This window comes from Peromyscus maniculatus, chromosome 15 (assembly GCF_049852395.1).
Source record: "Peromyscus maniculatus bairdii isolate BWxNUB_F1_BW_parent chromosome 15, HU_Pman_BW_mat_3.1, whole genome shotgun sequence".
Classification (NCBI taxonomy): Eukaryota; Metazoa; Chordata; class Mammalia; order Rodentia; family Cricetidae; genus Peromyscus; species Peromyscus maniculatus.
Genome location: NC_134866.1, coordinates 74,219,171 through 74,233,615, shown reverse-complemented (window position 1 = coordinate 74,233,615; position 14,445 = coordinate 74,219,171). Strand labels below are relative to the sequence as shown.

Genomic DNA, 14,445 nt, shown 5'->3' with positions numbered 1-14,445 from the left:
TCCAGGATTGCTCAAGAACACTGGTCAACAGGTGAGCTGAAAACCCGGTTCTAGAGCGCTGAGTCCTGCCTACCCCTTTGGATGATGTCCACGGCAGTCTGCCTTGTCCCTGCTCGCCAAAAATTCACTGTCAGCTGCGCTGGTGGCACGGGCTGTCAATGAGGAGGTTGAGGCAGGAGAATAGCCACAAGTTCCAGGTTAGGTGGGTGAGGGAGAGGGGGAGGGCTTTTGCAAAAAGCTGAACCAAGACAAGAATCAACAAAACAACCAACAACTAACAAAACCCCTTTGCATTTCGGATCCCTCACTGCCCATTACACCACGAAGCCTTCCACACCGATTACTAAAGACAAAAGCAGGGTACTTAGACTTTCTAACATTCACAAGGGGTGAGCGAGGATGACCTCACCGTTTCTCTGAAGTAATTAAAGGTTAAAGGTAGCTTTGGACATCGCCCAGGCTCTAAGAACCCTGGGTCCCAACCTTCCTGTCATTTGCATTCCAATGTAGCCACCTCACCGGTTCAGCCCCACCCGCAGGCGACTCTGGCAGCCAAGTGGACGCGGGCCAGCACAGCGGAGCAGCGGGCAGGCGCTGCGGGGCCAGGTGGCTCGGGGTGGGGCTTGCGTAAAACGCTGGGAGGGGGCGTGGCCTCATGGGGGCGTGGCTTCCCGCAGGTGCGTCCAGTGGCTCGGGTTTCACTGAAACGAATCCCGGCCAGGGAAAGCACAGCGCCGCTCGGGTTAGGGCAAAGGGAACCCGGTCCTCCGAGTGGGGCTCTGAGTTTCGAACCAGTGGTGGCGGATTCCCCGTCCGCCCGACGTCTGGGCTGCTGCGAGGATGCGAGGTCTGAGCGTGGCGGGGCTCCTGGGAGGCGTCATCCTGCTGGCGACCTCGGTCTCCTGCAACCGGACCTCTCAAGGTGAGAACCCTGCCCAGGGAGGGCTCGAGCGGCGGAGGAGCGCTCCCGGTTCGTGGTGGAAGCGGGGCAGGCCCGCACTTCCCCACGCATCCCTAGACTCTCTCTCAGTGGCTTTGGGGGCGAGGAGGGGTGGGTGTCCCTGACCAATCAGCTGGGACACCCGGGAAGTTCCCCCCCAAGGACGTGCTAGAGATAATCATGGTCTGGGCACTTCCAATTTCTACCTGTCGGTGTGGTTCGGGGAGGCCAGGAAGGAGCGCCCGCGTCTTTGGGGTGCCCTGAAGACTCAGGCTCCCTTCCCTCGGGTCGTTTCTTTGCCAACACTGAGTCCTTAAGAGCTTTTCACGCATCCTGTGATCTACCTCCGGTCTGGTCCTACTGGGTTACAGCCAGTTGATGGCACAAGGCCAGGTGGAGTGAGTGGTGAGCCCGCGCCCTGGAAAGTTCCCAACTCGCGTTTTGCACTCGCGCCCACCCATTGAACCCTTTCTTTAGGGGTCGCACCACCGCGTTCAAGACCCACCCGTGGCCGCAGTTCCTGGCAATGGATGCGTCGGGTGTGGAACTCAGAAGGTTCGGCTGTCACGTGGTGGTAGAAGGGGAACTTTCAGGACCCCCATATTCGGCCAGGTGACGTTCTGGCCTACAGATTTCCAGACCTTCCCGCCACCCGGAGCACACACTGGCGGCCACCCAGGTCTAGCGCTGAGGCTGCCCTGGGAACAGAACTGTAAGAGAGCGGTCCGGGGCGGTGCTTCCGTGCCACTCTGCGCCCGGCCGCCGGGTTGGGCGGGTGCTGCTGCTCCAGGTGAGCTCGAACTGGCGCCTCTAGAAGCCAGGGAGGCCACTGTAGTCTGTGGGGTGGGGTGGGTAGGGTAGGTGTGTTTACAGCCGGCGGGAGGGCTACTGTGATGCAAAACCAGACCTGGCGTTTTCATTTCCCCAGCTAAACTTGCTGGTGTCCTGTAAAAGGTCATCTCTCGCTTTTAACCCTCTTTGAAAGACGTTAAAGAGCGTCTAGCATCTCTCCGTTTGACTGTCATTTAAAGTTAGAAATTTAAAATTCAGGGACAAGAGGTTAGTGTGTGCAATTTTTTTAAAAAAGTGGTTGGAACCGATTAAATACTTTTATGATTCACACAGAATAGGAAACATATCCTGATTATTTGGCTCCCTTTGTTTAAGTGAGGAGGTTGGGAAGGGAGAGGTTCCTGGCGTATACTGTGAACTTGATTTAACAATTTAAAAAAAAAATCGGGTTACTTGTTAACCCGAGCTATTTAATATCCCACCTTGGTTTTTCTCTATGCATACTTACGCTCCGTAGCCGGTAACTTTCCTGAAGAGTCTAGTAACAGAGACGTTACATACAGGGAGTTTTTCTCCCAATTAAAATTAATTTTGGTTACGGACACGGGTCACCTTGAAAGCGTTTCCTGCAAGTTAATGGACGTCTTTGCTCATGCCACTCTGGTCCGGTCTTTCTGTGTGCTCTTTTATTTGTTAAAGAGCAGATTGGATGCGATTTTCTCCACCTCCAAAAGATTGCTTCACGGAAGGGGTCTCGACCTAAAATAACCCCATTTTTGCAGGTGCGGGGAGGGGCACTGAATTGACAATGTCGCTTTTAAGTCAATTTCTCTCCAATACAGTCACTATCACTACCTCCTCCCCCTCTTCCATCTCCACATTTATTTTTTTATTTCTTGTCATGCTGGGCTTTGCACTAACTAGGGCCTGAGACACTTCCCATGAGGCCCTCAGTCCATTTCAGTTTTACTGACTGGTTCTTTTCTGTTTGTTGGGTTTTGTTTTTGTTGTTGTTTGTGGGGTTTTGTTTTGTACCCCTTTCTTCTTTCTCTTTCTTTGAGATAGGCTTACTGTGTATCATTGGCTGGCCTGGAATTCTCTGTGTTGACCACATTGGCCTTGAACTTGCAACAATTCTCCTGTCTCTGCCTCCTGAGTAATGAGATTACATGCACCACAATGCCCAGACAACATTTTTTTAGTTTAATTTTTTTAAAAAAATGATGTGCATTGGTGATTGGTGTTTTTCATGTCTTTGTGAGGGTGTTGGATGTACTGGAACTGAAAGTTGGGAACTGCCGGTGAGTGCTGGGAATTGAACCTAGGTCCTCTGGAAGAGCAATCAGTGCTCTTAACTGTTGAGCCATCTCTCCAGCTTCTGACAACATTCTTTTTTTTTTTTTTTCAATTATGAGAGGAATATGTGGTCACTGTAGAGGAAAACTAGAAAGAGGAGAAATTTAACAAAAACCATCCTAAACATGGGTACTTAAAATAACCACTACCAACCTTTTGTTTTATATCTTTCCTATGCTTTTGTACATGTGAAATACATAAAATACATATTCCCCAAAAATAGAAAGTCTTGTACAAGTATGGGGTTTTATTATGTCAAGGTCAGTAATACCTTTTTGAATGGTTTTAAAACATGGGCATATGCAAACCCCCACCCACCCACCCACCCACCTTCATTTATTAAGTACTAAACCTAGGGCCTCCTGTGTATTATTTAGCAAACCAGTTTGCCACCGAGGTAGAACTGCAGCCCTAATTTTACAATTTATTTTGAGGCAAAGTCTCCTTAAAGTGCCCCAACTCTCCCTGAATCCACTAGGTAACCCAGGTAGGCCTCGAACTCTGGATTCTACTTCCTCATCCTGAGTAGCTGCGATTATAGACCAGCACGGGCAAGCCTGACTGCATCTTTGTAAATCTGTGTTTTGTGAACAGACCCATGGGATGTCTCCCAAGCCTTGTCCTAGAGAGAACTGTGAGATGAAGGCGGAGCTGGGACTTTGGGTCCGTCTCCTTTTCTTCCCTGTGTTACTAATTAACCTTGGAAGCTCATGTCTCTCGAGGTCTGTATTTGACTTTCTTATGGTTTTATTATCTGGGCAAATGTTGAGGAAAACAGTTCATCCTGGGGTGCGGAGGGGGGGGCAGTTTGCAAAGATTGCTAAAAGTGTACCTAGGGAGGGATACTCTGCAACTAAATCTTTTCCTTTTCAGCCTGTGCACCCAAGAGTTGGTAGCAAAAGAACTCTGGGGTGAGGAGCTTGGGAAAGGGCCAAAGCATCGCCACCATGTCCACTGCGAGCTGAAGTCCTTTAAGCAACAGAAGGACCATCCCGCAGCAACTGTCCTGTGGTTTATTTGTGTTCGATAATAAATCTATTTGTGGTCAGAAGACAGACTTCTGTCCATTCTTTATAGCTCTCATAAAGCATTCACCTAGTCCCCTTTTGATACCCAGATGATCATTTTTGTTAGACAATGGTAAACAATGGTTCAGCAAATGTTCTCCACAGCAGTCAGTGTGAGGCAGGTCACACCCTGAAGTAAATCACAGCTCACAAGACAAGCACATTTTAACTTTTGATACGTTTGCCAAATTACTTTCAAAAAGATTGCATCAGGCCGGGCGGTGGTGGCACACGCCTTTAATCCCAGCACTTAGGAGGCAGAGGCAGGAGGATCTTTGTAAATTCGAGGCCAGCCTGGTCTACAGAGCGAGATCCAGGAAAGGCGCAAATCTACACAGAGAAACCCTGTCTTGAAAAATCAATTTAAGAAAAAAAAAAAAATTGTATCAGTTTGCATTCCGTGCAGCAGAAAACCTAAAACAGGAAGGTGAAAGTGCCTTCCCCAGCCATTCCACTTCAAGGAGACAGACATTTTTTATAGCGTGGTGAGTTTCCGAGATTTAAGATTTTGCGAATAAATATGCATTAGAATCTTATTATGCAAATGAGAACGTATTATTTTTATCAGTTTTTTGTTTGTTTGTTTGTTTGTTTTCAGTTGACAGTGTATTAACTGTAGGGAGGTGAGTGTCTCCTCTTAGGGCTAGGGATATGGTGAATTAGGAACGAAGCTGATTACAGGCCTGTTTCCTGCTTGTCCATCTTGAGGGCCGGGTGTTGCCTTGAGCGGTGGTGGGTGTATGTTTTCGTAGGCTTGGCAGGAACTGTTGATTGTAGCCCTAGAAATAAGTCTGTCCTCAGAGCCAGGTACACAGTAGGTGGCCACACTTCCTGTTCATTGACAGTCTCTGCTCAGTTCTGAAACACCCAGTCTGGTTGACAGCTAGACTCTGGGATACCAGCGTAGAATGCAGAATGGGCAGAGCCCATGCTTCAGAGGGACCTTTGAACAGTGTCACAGAATGGCTTGATGTGAACAGCTGTTGTGTTTTGTTGTTGTTGTTGCTGTAAGATCTTGCTGTGTAGCCCAGACCTGCCTGGAACTCATGATCTCCTGTCTCAGACTTTTTGGTGCTGAGTTGGAAGATGCGACTCCCATCTCTCTTTGTATGTGTGGTGGGGGGGTTGGGGAGACACCTGGGAATCAAGCCTTGTCCATGCTAGGCGAACACTTCACCACTGGGGTGCATCCCCAGCTCTTAGCATGGCATTTCTAGGTTGGATTTTGGGATAATCTAAGAATGCTCTGCCTTCTCCTCCTATGACGTTTTCTTCCTCGTCTCTCTCTCTTTTTTTTTCCTAGATAGTATTTACTTTTAGCCTAAGCCATATTTCTTTTGTTATCTTTCCTTATTCCTCTTTTTATTTTAGCATTCTTATTTAATGTGGTTTTTGGGTCTCTTTTTACATGAATTTCACTGCCTTATTTATTACACATTTGGTTCCATGAGACGGTTTAACCCTTAGGCTGTAGGCCCTCAGTAGTGAACCCACTCAGTGCCAGCAATTGCTAATCCTGGCTAGATGTGTTTCATTTCTGCCCTTGCCGCTTTCCAGTCCGTCTCTCTGTGCTACTTCTAATAACTTTACTAGGTTCTCTATGCCGGATGATTTGCATGATACACAATTAGCCTGTCTAAAGAGAGTTCAGTGGCTTTTGGTATACTCACAGAATTGTGACGGTCACTGCAACTATTTTGAGCACATTTGATTACTGGCAAGAAGCAGCTTGCCAAGCGCTGGGACAAGAAGCATGCATTACCATGTCTGGCTTCAGTACCTCATCTTTCTATTCGTTGTTAAATACCATTCCATTGTGTGGACATTTCTCATTTTGTTTATCAGTTTTTGTGTTGATGGACATTTGGGTTGTTTCTATTTAGGGCTACCATGAATAATGCTGCTTTGAGTGTCCTGCACAAGTTTTTGTGTGGACATGTTTTCCTTTTTCTTGGGTATTGTCCTGGTCTTTGTTGGCTTGGCCAGATTAGAATCACCACAGAAACACACCTCTGGGTGTGTCTATGAGGGTGTTTTCAGAACAGTACAGTTGAGGAGGGAAGATCTGGAGCCCCAGCCTGAATAAACAGGAGGAGTGGGCTGGAGAGGTGGCTCAGGGGTTAAGAGCACAGCCTGTTCTTCCAAAGGTCCTGAGTTTAATTCCCAGCAACCACATGGTGGTTCACAGCCATCTATAATGAGATCTGGTGTCCTCTTGCATACATGAGGGCAGAACACTGTATAATAAATAAATAAACAAATAAACAAACAAACAAACAAATAAAAAGAAAATAAGAACAAACAGGAGAAGCAAGCAGAGCACAGCGTTTACCTCTTCTGCTCCTTTCCTGTAGATGAAATGTGATGATCTGCCTCACATTCCTGCTGTGGGCCAAAATAAACACCTCCTCCTCCCTTAGTTAAATGCTGTCAATTCTAGCAACAAGAAAACTACGACTTGTGAGGACATAGCCAGAGTTGGCCACCTGCAGCCTGGAAGAGGGCCCTCACCAGAACCTAACCATGCTGGGAGTCCCATTGCTGATTGCCAGACACAACAGTGAGGAATACATGGGTTGGGTATAAGTCTCTCTGTCTCTGTGTCTCTCTGTCTCTCTCTCTCTGTGAACATGCCATGGTACATGGGGAGATCAGCAGACAACTTGTGGGACTTGTTCCTCTCGATCATGTGCGTTCTGGGGTTGGGAGTCAAGTTGGCAGGCGTGGCACCAAGCGCCTTTACTCACTCAGCCATCTTGCCGCCCCTAGTTGCTCATTCCTTATCTCTTGGGTTACATCTGCCCAGGCGTACTCTGACCCTGATGAGGTCAGCATCCATCCACTCCAGCAAGGTTTCTTCAGAGTGTCTAATCATCTCTTGTTGTGACCCTCGTAGCGATAAACAGGCAATGTCTAGGCTCAGAGCCCCTCCCTTTTAGGGAACATTATGTAACTTCCTCCGGGAACTGGAGAAAATTGGAGAACTCTAAAGTCTCAACCACTGCCCACAGGAACTCTAAAGTCTCAGCCACTGCCCACAGAAGCAGCTCCGGGTAACTCACTGTGGTGCTTTGAAGGAGAACGTCCCCCATAGGCTCAGATATCTGAAAAGCCGATCCCCAGTTGGTGGCGCTGTTTGGGGAGGTGTGTGATGTATGGTGTTGCTGGAGGAAGCCTGTCCCTTGGGGCAGGCTTTGTGATTAAAAGTCTCCGCGGCTTTCAGTGCTCCCTCCCTGCTTCCTGCTTGTGTTTGAAGATGTGAGCTCTGAGATTCCGGTTCCTGCCGCCATGCCCGTAGCTTGCGGCCATGCCTCCCCACCGTGATGATTTCGTATCCCTAAATACACTTTTCCTTCTATAAGTTGCCTTGGTCATGGTGTTTTATCACAGCAACAAAAAAGTAACTATTATACCCACTGAATCAGCGCCCGGTGGGCTGTTTCTGGCCTGGATGCCTTCATGGATGAGTGGGGTCCCCAGAGCTACTCATGGGGTCCTGCAGTGCTATGCACCACCCTCTGGACAGCTGTGGAAGATTCTTTTACACCTCTGAATGGCTTGCAGAACATGTTGACATTAATACAGGTGACTGTGAATTAGTGAAGGAGGAGCTCGTTTTAAAGAAGGTGACTTTTAATATGGTAAATTAAAAATTTTAGATATTCTGTTTGAGAAAATATGTGTGTGTGTGGAGTCCATGTAGTTGATCTCTATGGGTTCCGACATGTAGTATCAGTTAGGGGGTGGTGGGGCATAGTGAGCAAAACTATGTCTTCTAGTAATGAGCCAACTAAGGCTAACGTGTAATCTCCCTACGTAACTGCTCAATTCTGGGACGTTTACTCAGCTTACTGATTTGTGCCTTAGTGTCTGTCTATTGATAAAATGAGGACGTAATAGTCTGGTTTGTTGTGAATGTGATACAGTTCCGTGTGTACAGTGCATACAGCAATACCAGACCCACCATGAGTTAGTGCTCACCTGTATGATGGCCACCATGTTCCTGGAATTCTTTGTGGTTGTATGTGTGGCCTTTGGGCACTCACTGTTCCAGTCCAAGGTCCTGTAGAGACAGGTAGAGGAGCCGTGGCTCTGAAGTGGAGAGGTCTGGAATGAACGTAGTTGAGGGAGAGACCCTGTCCATACCATCTCCAGCTTCTGGGTGGGCGCTGCCGCTTTCGATGTTCCTTGGCTTGTTCCATGACTTTCTTCCGGTCTTTGCTTCTGTTTCTCTCCTGAACTTCTTCCTGACTTTTTTTATTTTTTATTTTTTGAAACAGGGTTTCTCTGTAACAGACCTGGCTCTCCTGGAACTCGCTTTGTAGACCAGGCTGGTCTTGAAGTCACAGATATCCGCCTGCCTCTGCCTCCTGAGGGCTGAGATTAAAGACACCTCCCAGCCTCTCTCTCTCTCTTTTTTTTTTTTTTTTAAGTTTTTTATTTTATGTGTATTGGTATTTTGACTGCGTGTATGTCTGTGTGAGGGTGTTGAGTCCCCTGGAACCGGAGCCACAGACAGTTGTGAGTTGCCATGTAGGTGTTGGGAACTGAACCCGAGTCCTCTAGAAGAGCAGCCCGGTGCTCTCAACCTCTGAGCCATCTCTTCAGCCCCATCCTTCTTAAAAGACCGTTGTCATTGGATCAAGGGCCTGACTGGATAATACAGGATGATGTTCTGAAGATTGTTCACTAGGGCGGCAAAGCTCCTTGTCTACGGGGCATTAGGACATGAACTTCCTTTAGGGCACAGGGCACCTTCACTTTTCCACAGTAAGTGAAAATGAACTGTGGGTCTCTGTAACTTGCAATTCTCCTCCACTCCCCTTCACTGATAGTCCTACCTACAGAAACCTTCCCAAGTGAGCAGTCCTGGAGAACCTGAGCCTGGAGCTGGCCGAGCATCAGGCGGTAGCTGAGCACACAGGAAATTAGGAGAAGTCAGGAGAGGTCTGCTATCTTCCTCGGCCCATGAACAGTGCACAGGTGTTTCCTCATGGTAGGGGCCTCAGGTTCCTCATTAAAGTTCTTTAGTGTCTTCGCCTCCTCCTTCAGGTCCACGAGGGCATGCAGGTTGGGGCAAGATGAAGGATGGATATGCCAGCCATTGTTGGCGGGTGTGCTTCTGTTTCGCTTTGCTTTCGATGAGATCTCACTCTGCCACCCAGGCTGGTCTCAAATTCCTAAGCTAAAACAATCCATCCACTTAAGGTTTTTAAGTATCTATGACTACAGGCATGTGCTCCCACACCCAGGTTTATCTGTGGTTCTGAATGATCAAGTCATAATATGGGGGAAGCACCTTGAGTTAAGCTTGCTGCTACATGCAGTACAGCTAGAACACACTTGTATCATCGGTACAGTGATACTAAAAGACTTGTCTGCCAACTGAGCTCCGTGGGAGGGTGTTTATATAAAGGCAGCATAGAGGTGGGAAATACCTACCCATTATAGTAGTGTATTTTTTGTGGGTGGACAAGGGGATGCCCCCATGGTCCTGGAATCTCCCTAGGCTGGTCTCTGGGATAGGGCGTGGCTGACAGCCAAGCTGGATTCTGGCCTAAGGCCAGAGTAGGGTAGATGGACACTATAAAATGAGAACAGAGGCAGCTGGCTGTAATTGGAGTTTTCCTATCCCAATCACCCAGTCCCAAATAGTCACTCAGAGGCTTTTATTAATTGTAAATGATTGGCCGATAGCTCAGGCTTATTACTATCTAGCTCTTGCAACTTAACCCATTCTTATTAATTCATGTGCTGCCCCGAGGCTAGTGGCTTTTGCCTCTATCCCATTTTGTGTGTCCAACTCATTCGCTGTCTTGCTGGCAACTCTCTGAATACGTCCTTCCTCCGAGAATTCTCCTAGTCTGTCTCTGGTGCTTGAACTCATCCTGCCCAGCTATCTACCAATCAGCTTCTCATTAGCAAATGAGAGTAATAGATATTCATAGTGTAGAAAAGGATTGTTCCACAGCAGCTGGCAGCAAGGCAGGGCTTCTGTCTTACACATTAGAACAGTGGCTCTCAACCTGTGGGTCCTGACCCCTTCAGGGGTTGAACGACTTTCACTATCAGATGTTTACATTATGATTCCTAACAGCAGCAAAATTACTGTTATGAAGTAGCAATGAAAATTTTATGGTTGGGAGTCACCACAATATGAAGAACTGTATTAAAGGGTCACAGCATTGGGAAGGTTCAGAACCACTGAAAGAGTTACCACATAATTGTAGACTGATTTTTTTTTTTAAACTAACTGACCCATCAAAGACTGCTGATGGATGTGTGGTTAAATAACAGAACTAATGAGTGTAGCTATTTTTAAAGAATAAATTGAAAAACTGTCAGCCTTAAGATTCCCAGAAGTCAGTGTTGTACATGCAACCCCAAACTCCCACAGTTTGGAAAAAAAAAAGTCTCATCTCTGGGCCTGAAGATATAGCTTAGTGAGTGGTAGAATACTTGCCTAGCATGCATAAGAATTAGATTTCAACTGCTGGCAACCTGCCCTGCCCAGTACCATCACTCAAAGAAAATAGTATTCGCAATCCTCTAATAGCATCTGTGTGTGTTCCTCTGAAATTGTCATTTAAGCAAAGCAGCCTTATTGTTGGACCATTTGCCTAGGTAACGAATCTGTTCTGCCTTCTTTGTACAGGAACCCACGGTAAAGGAAGAAGTCTCATTGGTCGAGTGGCCACTCCCCCTCCGGTCTCTGGGAAAGGGGTTACAGTAGAACTGGGCTTCTCCATTGATGAGTTCTCTACATCTGTCCTCACTGGGAAGATGACCACTGTCTTTCTTCCGGTCATCTACACTATTGTATTTGTGATTGGTTTGCCCAGCAATGGCATGGCCCTCTGGGTCTTCCTTTTCCGGACCAAGAAAAAGCACCCTGCTGTGATTTACATGGCCAATCTGGCCTTGGCAGACCTCCTCTCCGTCATCTGGTTCCCCCTGAAGATTGCCTACCACCTCCACGGCAACAACTGGATGTATGGGGATGCGCTTTGCAAGGTGCTTATCGGCTTTTTCTACGGCAACATGTACTGCTCCATCCTCTTCATGACCTGCCTCAGTGTGCAGAGGTACTGGGTGATCGTGAACCCCATGGGACACCCCAGGAAGAAAGCAAACATTGCCATTGGCGTCTCCCTGGCGATCTGGGTCCTGATTTTCCTGGTCACCATCCCCTTGTATGTCATGAAGCAGACCATCTACATTCCAGCCTTGAACATCACCACCTGTCACGATGTGCTGCCGGAGGAGGTGCTGGTGGGGGACATGTTCAATTACTTCCTCTCCCTGGCCATCGGAGTCTTTCTGTTCCCAGCCTTACTTACCGCATCTGCCTACGTACTCATGATCAAAACGCTCCGTTCCTCCGCCATGGATGAGCACTCCGAGAAGAAAAGGCGAAGGGCGATCAGACTCATTGTCACGGTCCTGGCCATGTACTTCATCTGCTTTACTCCCAGCAACCTTCTGCTGGTTGTGCATTATTTCCTCATTAAAAGCCGGGGCCAGAGCCACGTCTATGCCCTCTACCTGGTCGCCCTCTGCCTGTCGACCCTCAACAGCTGCATCGACCCCTTTGTCTATTACTTTGTTTCTCAAGATTTCAGGGATCACGCCAAAAACGCACTCCTCTGTCGAAGCGTCCGCACTGTGAAGCGCATGCAAGTATCCCTCACCTCCAACAAGTTCTCCAGGAAATCCAGCTCTTACTCTTCAAGCTCAACCAGTGTTAAAACTTCCTACTGAGCGGTACCTGAGGATGTCAAGCCTGCTAGATTGTGTGTGCCAGGGGTGGGGATGCAAAGACACGGGGCTGTCATTTTCTAACCAAGCTGGTCTCAGCACTGATCACAAGCATGGACGTCAGTATCAGTATTCTGCTCTGATGTCCCCGAGACTGAACGAACTGAGAGACACATATTTTGTGGAAGTGATGAGAGAAGAAGGCAGAAATCCAGTGCTTACAAAAGCTACACCTGGCAAGAAGACTAAGTTTCTAGCTGAAATGATTTCTTCTGCATCTGGGGTTCCATCACAGCTTTGTCAGGACCTGAGGCCCTCGTAAGCTTCAGTCTAGTTGATTGACTTTTCGGGTGAGATGAGCTGTGAATGAAGTTCCTGTCCGGAATTCTAACCTGCAACAGTGAGCTTGCATTGGACAGTAGAATCCAAATGCCCAGTGGTTACATTCTTGCACCATTTCCTCAGAACCCCTGGGGATCTTGTTCAGTGTGCAGGCCCCTCAGCTTCAATAACCAGAGCTCTGCTTACGAGGCAGCCACTCTACAAACCTCAGTGATGTCTACATGCACAGAACCGGGGAGCGGAACACTGCTGCCGCCCACCAGGACAGTAATGTTTGAAAAGAAATATCAATAGCAATGTTTTGGACCTCTTTATGGTCGTTTATTATGAAATTTGCCTATTGGTTTATTGGAATTTTCGGTTCCTTTATTACTCCTTTGTAGTTTTGTATGCCTGTTAGTCAAGAAAAAGAGAATGAGGATCTTAAACCTGTAAATATAAATTTTGTATAATTTTTTTTACTTATATCAGTGTGGATAATGGAGTATTTTGCCAACTGCAAATAACATTTACCACTTAGTGGCTTTTTTTTAAGTTACTTTTTTAAACTGTAGTGTGCAAACTTAAGACTTTTTCATGATAATGGATCGTTATAGCGTCAGTTCCCCTACTGCTCCATCATATTCCCTCCCCCACACCCCCCTCTCCCTCCTGTCCGCCCCCTCCCCCGGTATTCCCCCCCCCCACCAAATAGCCCCCTGTCTGCTTTCAGGTACCGTTTAGTATTTTTTAAAAACTGTTGTTGGAATATTTATTGTCGGTTTTGTTCAACTGTTATGGAATTAAATTCTGCACATCTGTTTGGAAAAGAGCACCGACCAGACGCTACAGCTGTTGCAGAGATTCACGACTCCAGACCTACGTTACAGACTGCCTGGACTTGTGGCTTTAAGAACTCCTATGGTGTGTGACTGGCTTATAAACAATACATGGACTCTTTTTAAAAAAAAAAAACAACTTCCTCCAACTTGTGTGTTTATTTGCCTGAAGGAAGGAGAAGAAGGGAAAACCCTGCCTCACACACACAGAAATATCTTTTCTTTTTACAATTGTTTTTGTTCTTTTGAGAGAGGATTTCTCTGTGCAGCCCTGGCTGTCCTAGAATTCACTCTGTAGACCAGGCCACCTGCCTCTGCCTCCTAAGTGCTGGGATTAAAGGCCACCACTGCCCACTTTTTTTTTAACACAACCCTGGGATCTAAACCTGGTCTCACTATTTTCTTAAATAAACATAAAAAGTATAGTTCTTGTTGCTCTGCAGTGCCTACTTTTCATTAATTAATATATTTTATTTTTTTCTTATAATAATTTTATAATAATCTAAAAAATAATTGTTTTTCTATAACTTGACCTCCAATTTTAAAGATTATAGACCCTTTAATAGTCCATATATATGTGAGTGAGTGAGTGTGTGTGTGTGTGTGTGTGTGTGTGTGTGTGTGTGTGTAGTCATTTCCCTACTGGGTGGCCCCTTGAATTATACTATCCCATGTTATTTTTTTTTTTCTTTTTGGCTATTTCAACATTATTGCATTGTACATCTGTGTATAGACGTCACTGAGATTCACTTTACTTTTATTGAGGCAAGGTTTCTTTATATAGCCATGGAACTTGCTATGTAACCAGGTTGGCCCCTTAAACTCACAGATCTGCTTAAAGCAACCTCTACCCACCAAGTGCTGAGATCAAAGGTGTGCACTAGGAAGTTTCAGTTCTTTTGCCCTTGAGGGGTAGCTTGGAAGCCCCTGGTTGGAAGCCTGTGGTCTTGAGTTAGACCCTTGGTTGGAGTTAGAAGGTGCCATGCCTCGAGCACCTTGGATGTGGCCATCTCTGCTTTTGTGGGCAGCTCTGTACCATCCGATTTGTATGAAGGATCTGAGTCGGAACTGAGAATGAACATTTTGTACTCCCTGGTTCATTTACTAAGAGGGGCCCTTCATCTGGACGCGAATGTGGACTTGTCTTGCTGTTAGGGCCAGAATGCAAAGGTGACATGACTGAAGTGCTTTTCCTGGGCATTTCTTTGTGTTATTTTCGTTACCTGTAGCAGGAGTTTCAAAGTTGTACTTAATTTCCTGGTTATCAAGATTTCATAAGCCCTGGGGTTATAGCCTCATCTGCATGCATACTTCAGTGATTACAACTTTATATTGGAAACTTTAACCCTTTGGGAGGCTCTGGAAAGGACTA

The 14,445-nt window shown here is 46.8% G+C and overlaps 1 protein-coding gene across 1 annotated transcript; it reads left to right on the top strand.

Annotated features, from left to right (window-relative positions):
* The first annotated feature begins 650 nt into the window (after positions 1-650).
* F2rl1 (F2R like trypsin receptor 1) lies at positions 651-13,498 on the top strand. Its single transcript, XM_016004200.3, has 2 exons — positions 651-922; positions 10,811-13,498. The coding sequence occupies exons 1-2, from the start codon at positions 841-843 to the stop codon at positions 11,914-11,916; spliced, it is 1,188 nt and encodes a 395-aa protein (XP_015859686.1). The 5' UTR covers positions 651-840; the 3' UTR covers positions 11,917-13,498.
* The last annotated feature ends 947 nt before the right edge of the window (positions 13,499-14,445 follow it).